General features: G+C 49.2%; 1 protein-coding gene across 6 annotated transcripts in view; it reads right to left on the bottom strand.

Moving 5' to 3' along the window:
* Positions 1 to 2,671: 2,671 nt before the first annotated feature.
* The window catches only part of PRKG1 (protein kinase cGMP-dependent 1), a 266,544-nt gene continuing 263,215 nt past the window's right edge, over positions 2,672 to 6,000 (bottom strand). For all 6 annotated transcript variants that reach the window (XM_027898759.1, XM_027898758.1, XM_027898760.1 and 3 more), the window contains one exon: positions 2,672 to 3,346. In XM_027898759.1, coding sequence (XP_027754560.1) covers positions 3,248 to 3,346 — 99 coding nt within the window. In that variant the 3' untranslated portion in view covers positions 2,672 to 3,247. The remainder of the gene's footprint in view (positions 3,347 to 6,000) is intronic.

Here is a 6,000-nt window from a genome sequence, read left to right as displayed (position 1 = left end):
GGGGGCTGTGTGAGACGGGACGGCACGATGGGTGGGATCTGCAGGGCTCAGCGGAACAGGAATACCTGTCTACGGACTGCTGGGATGTCAGAGAGGAATTTGACCCGCACGTAACATTTATACATTTCACAGAAATGACTCTGTATCTCATTAACAGATACACAGCTCTGGTACATTGAACAGAAATAAGAGAACGACTTCATCATTTCTGTAATTCGTCAGTTTTAGATAATAAAGGCATAGAAATCGGTCGCAGAAAGAACTGTAAAACGCAGCAAGCTAAGAAAGGACGACAGTTTGAGGTGTGTTTGTCTTTGTCATGCAGCATAACACCAAATTTGTAATTTTTTTTTTTTTTTAATAAGATGCCATGGATTTAAGGCACTTGCAACAATGCCAGATAGCTAGTCATGTTCTCAAACCATGGGACAGGTGAGTTAACAGGACAGTTGACATAAAGTTTAATAATACTGACAAATATGACATTAATTCAAGTCTACTTTGAGCTAAAAAACATTACATTACAAATAAGGAAACGAAGGAATAATGCCATGGGGCTGGAAAAGAACAGAAAGTTCAATGTGTACCACAAAATACCGACACGAAAACACCTATTTACAGAAATATTCGCTCATGGTCCTGTCGGTAAAGAAGAGTTTGCTGTGGGAAATGCGGTGCTGGGAGAAGCGACAGATCAGCCATGTGGTCATGACACCAACCAACACCCTGGTCTGAAAGAGGGGAGCTGATTTCAGCTGGAATACGGGAGCCTAAATACGCCCTCATCCCACAGACTGAGGAAGGAGACAAAGAAATGAGGACACAAAGTGGAAGCACAGAGACAATCCCTTGTTGTGTGTGTATATATATATATATATATATAAAGCAACTTAAATATATTATTATAAATGAAGGCTTTTATCATATTATACATGGTGTGGTGTTAATGCTTGGGAGAGGTGATGGGAGTCGAGTGAGGGGTCTGATATCAAAATAAACTCATTTTCAGTACAGGTATCGATTCCTGTGCTTGGCACAGGGAAAAAGGGACAGGAGAAAGAAAAAGAGCCCGTTTCAAACCCTCCTTCCTGTCGTGTTTTTAGGTTGCCCCCCCAGATCCTCGTGGTGCTTTCTCCACCTGGCAAACCCTTGCCTGCCACAGCGGGAGTGTCATCCTTTTGGGACAAACTCCTCTTTACATCCCTACAGAAAGTTCTCCTTGTTGAGTGAAACTCCAGGGGGAGGTGAGTGAAGACTTTGGCTGCCAGGCCTGTTGTCTAAGATGCCTGGTGGATATTTTAGCCCTAGTGCTCAGCCTTGGCTCTCAGTGTCGTCCATCCCTCGGATAAAGGCGGAAAAGCCAGGAGTTACTGCCTTTCCCACAGGGTCTGGAAGGCAAAGTTCCAGTGATTAAAGAACTGCAGGAATAACCTGAAGGGACTTTGCCAGCGGTGCTGCCTCCCCCTCTGGAAAACAGGGAAGGAAATCCAGTGCCACAGACTGGTTCCAAAGGCAACCCAGCTCGTGTTTGCTGGCAAACAGCAGGACATGGTCCACGCCGTCAAATAATACGCTCTGGGAAGTTGCTTTCATCTGGAACACGGGAAAGAGCTGGGATTTGGCATCAGGGAGATAATATTATACTGTTAATGCAGACCTTTGCCACGGAGTAAGCGGGAAAAAGTCCTTCTCAGCAAGAGCTGCTCTTCCCACTCTCAACAGCACTGAGGTGAAACGGGGCAGCACCCGCTCACCCATGGCAGGGGCTTTAGGGTCCCTTCCAACCCAAACCATTCCATTATTCTATGATTCTGTGATTTTTTGGGGTGCTACAGAGACTGGAATCTGATGGATTTGTTGGATTACAGGATACTTTAAGTCAGCAAACGGGCATCCAGGACAGAATTACAGCCTGTAAATCAGGGGAAACTGTATTCAAGCAAAGGAAAAGCAGTGGAAGTGAGGGAAAAGCGTGTCCTGATAATGTTTTCCCCAGGTTGTTTTTCCACATGATGGCTCTGGCCATGACAGTGCCTTAAACACGATCACCGGGGAACTCACGCCGGCGACACGGAGACCTTGCACAGGTGCATCCAGTATTGCTTTTCCATTTAATTCCATGGACTTTCCTTAGCCTGGAGAGGCACTGGGATTCCATTTTTACAGGCAGTATTACACCAGAGCCAGCACGCTGGCCCAGTACTTTGATTTTAATGAGCTCTGTAAGAAACACGGAGGAGATGGAGACGTGGAGTCATCCAAGAGCGAGGGAGGACGATGCCTCTTGCTACATATCTCTCAAATGGGGGTTGAGTGAACAGGTGAGGGATGGACATAGCACCTTAAAAGGACATTACAGGTCTAACGTTTTCCCTCTGGGTTCTAAAAAGGTCAGAGTTGAGCTTAATTTTATGCCTAATCGATAAGACCAGTGGGCTGCTGTCACTTTGTTACGGGAGTGTGATCCAAGCACTGTTTTGTATGTCAAACAGGTTAGTTTCATGATTTTTGTTTTCATGCAGGGATGTGTTTGTACCAAGGGAAAGGGAAACAAACCCCAAAGGTGGTGTTGCAGCGTGAGAGAAACGACCCATATCCGCCTTCACAGGATCTCGAGCAGTTGTGCTTTTGTTTTACCAGGCTCAACAAAAAAACTCTCCAAACCAAAGAGGAAAGGTAACATTCAGTCTTGTCGTGGTTCTGCTCAGAAGGGAAAAGGACACATTTCACCACTGCTTTGACGTGAACTCTTTGGCCGGGCCCGCCGTGGCCTGCCCCGCTCCGACACTGGGAGGAGCCCTACGGAGCTGGGGGGGTGGGAATAGCCCAAATCCTGCACTGTATTTGGCTACAGCACTGAATAAATTACTACTGATCCTACTGGTAAAGCCAGCACCTCGCAGCTGCGACCGGGCGTGTCTCACACAACGTGTGTCCTGACCTCGGTGATTAAGAGCGCAGCAAGACCTCGGCGGTGGCAGAAAACAAGTTTCTCTACCGGTGAAAGGCTCTGTGTCAGGACCACCATGCCAGCCCCCAGCCTGTGTTCGAACAGAAAACATGAAGAGCACTACTGTCATCTAAGCAGGAAGTCCTAATGCCACTGGAGTTACTGTAGCAGCATCGATCAAGGCATCACGGTGACCCCGAGCACGAATCCTCCCCAGTCGCGTTCTCTCGGTTTCGCTGGCAGCCACGTCCCAGGAAAGCTGTCCTCAGCAAGGCAGAAGCAGGTAAGAGAAAGACATTAAAAATCTATGTCCCATCCTGAGTTGTCGTCAGGGGGCGGCTCGTCGCTGTCCTCCGGGAAGCTGTCGAAGTTGCTCGTGTCCGTGGGAGATGCGACCTGCGGCAAGGGCGACAAGGGCAGGGCCATCAGGGGGGGTGGTCGGCAAGGGGGGCCTCTGCAGGCAGGTGCTCCTCATCTCACAGCTCTGATCATTCAACAGCATCCATCTCTAGCTGTGGCAAGCCAGGCGAGGGCCGCATTCCACACCCAGGAGAATTCCCTACTCTCCTGATCCACGCCCGCTGCGGTTCAAGAGCAGCTGTGCCACCTCTTGGCACAAGGGCATCAATCAGAAAGGACTTGGAAAAGCCTCCCCAAAGCCCAGGGTTTCCCAGTTATGCCTCCAGCATCCTGCCTTTAAATTTCCTGACCAGTACTGCTCAGCCTAAGGACCCTGCCAGGGAAACCCATCTTTCCTAGGATAGGGCCAACTGTGTTTCTCTTTTGGAAATAAGGCCAACCACGTTTCTCTTTTTGAAATTACATCATTTATCTAGCATAGCTGATTTCTTATTTTTTTGGCTTTACAACAGTGAGTGAACCCTTCTTACAGTGAGACCTTGACAGTCAATGCCATTTAAAACAAATAAACGATACAAGAACAGAGCAGCAGCTCTCCAGCCCAAAATGAGGAGTGTCTTGCTAGGAAATTGGGTACTTTCAGCCTTTCCCCAAGCAGGCAGAGCAGGCTGGAGGGAACTGCGCTGCCGCAGGAGAGCTGGGCAGGAAATGATGCCATTTTTAGCCATTTCACTTGTGGGAAAAAGCCAAAGCCAGTCCTCTCCTCCTCTGGACTTGCTCCAATAGGTTGCTGTGCAGCCTCTCCCCCACCAGCACCCCCAGGTCCTTCTGGGCAGGGCAGGGCAGGGCAGGGCAGGATTGATCCCGGGGGCTGTCCCGATCCAAGCACATCACCAGCACTGGGCCTTGTTAAACCCCACGAGATTCCCATTTGATGCTGGATGCTGCTGTAAGCCTTAGGAAAAGGCTGTTAGATCAACAGGGGCTCCAACTTCAGCTCTGAATTTCATGTGCCCTCCAGCTGCAGCAGCATTTTCCTGCTGCTGAACTTCTTGGGGCAAATGAGGATTACTGAATATCCAACTCACTTTGGAAAAAAACCCACCCCGGAAAAATGCAGCAGTTTAAATTTCTTTTGATTTATCTGGTCTGTTTACTCTGTTGATGTTCCTTTGGTTCCTCTTTGCAAGAGTCCAGAGCTGTTAAGGAGAGGGTGCAGTCACAGATTCCAGCTGTGCTATTGAGGCTCAGCAGTGTCCTGGCAGCAGGTTGCAAATTTGTATCTTTCCAAAAATCCCACGGGATAAGGGCTCAGGAGCAGCTTTGGATTGCCTCACTGGTAGTGCCATGTAACTAATGAGAGTTAAGAGCTGGGAAAAGCCTTTTTCTTCTTAAAAAAAATAAATTGGCTAACCTGCATGTTCAGCCCTGCTGGCTCCTTCTCAGCCACCACGGAGAGGTGGACTGAAGGAGGGAAAATGAATGTCTCCCCATAAAACTGGATGGAAAGGAGCAAACTTGACTTTATGGTCTGAGAAGAAATGTGGTGAGCAGTGTGTGCTGCTTAATTAATAGGCAGTAAAAAGAAGCCAAGGCCAGGCTGGACGGGGCTTGGAGCAACCTGGGCTGGTGGAAGGTGTCCCTGCCCACGGCAGGGGGTTTTAAGGGATGGGATGGGTTTTAAGGTGCCTTCCAACCCAAACCATTCCAGGATTTTAGAATGAGCTTAAAAGAAAAAAGTAAACCAACCAAACCCAGCTTTGACTTATAAAGCATGAACGTGCTGTTTGGCCATCCTGCCTCAGGGACACGCTAAGTCCTGCTTTCTCCCACCAGTAACTCCTGAGCCCACAGGGCAAAACAGGGGGATGGGAAACCCCCTTGATCTTTCCTGGCTGCTCAGAAAACCCTGGGATGGCAGATTTAGCCCTGGAGCTGTGGCTGTGCTGCTGCAGGAGGTGCAGCACGGAGCGGTGGGTGCGATGAAACCCCACTGCTAATGTCATTCCTCGGTGATCCCGCGGGAGAGGCACGCACAGAAAAGGGATTAGGCTGAAACCAGGAGGGGAGGCTGCAGAACAGAAGGGGCCAAGGTAATTTCTATCAGCTAATCCTGTTTGGTTTCCCTTTGCAGCTGGCTTTGTGGGGAGAGAGCTCACAAAGACATCAAAGGAAGAGCTTTGCTCCAAAGGAAAATGAGCGGAGCTGTCCCTGCGCGGCTGCTCCCGGTTAAACATAAACTAGGCGGGAACAGGGCTTTTCATGGAGGCCAGGGATGCAGGGAGAAAGGGTGAGGAGCACAAAAGACAAGACAGAGGGAGAGGTTAAGGCAAAAGAAAAGGGAGATGGCACACAAATCCCACTTGTCTTTCCAAAACAAGTAAGACTAAAGGAGAAGGGAAGAGGACACATCTGAGGGAAGGGGTGAATGTGGCAGCTCTCCACCGAAATGGGGAAAAGGAGATGGAGAAACAAGTGGAGCAGGTGAGAGAGAGAAAAATGTGTAGGAGTGAGTGATCCTGCCCTGATCTCCTGCTGCAAGGGGCATTTTGTCATGGCCATACCCTGCCCAACGGCCTCGGCCTGGAGGAGCCTGCCTGGAGGCCAAGCTTAGCTGGGAATGCGTCTAACTCTTTCAAGCATCTTCAGAAGAAATGAAGCACATGCTGTTCCCACTTCACCACTGCCTG

The sequence above is a fragment of the Empidonax traillii genome, unplaced genomic scaffold (assembly GCF_003031625.1).
Source record: "Empidonax traillii isolate 1590-97213 ecotype Southwest subspecies unplaced genomic scaffold, ASM303162v1 scaffold620:size424980, whole genome shotgun sequence".
Taxonomy (NCBI): domain Eukaryota; kingdom Metazoa; phylum Chordata; class Aves; order Passeriformes; family Tyrannidae; genus Empidonax; species Empidonax traillii.
The sequence above is the reverse complement of the archived record's forward strand: the minus strand, read 5'-3'. Positions and strand labels throughout refer to the sequence as shown.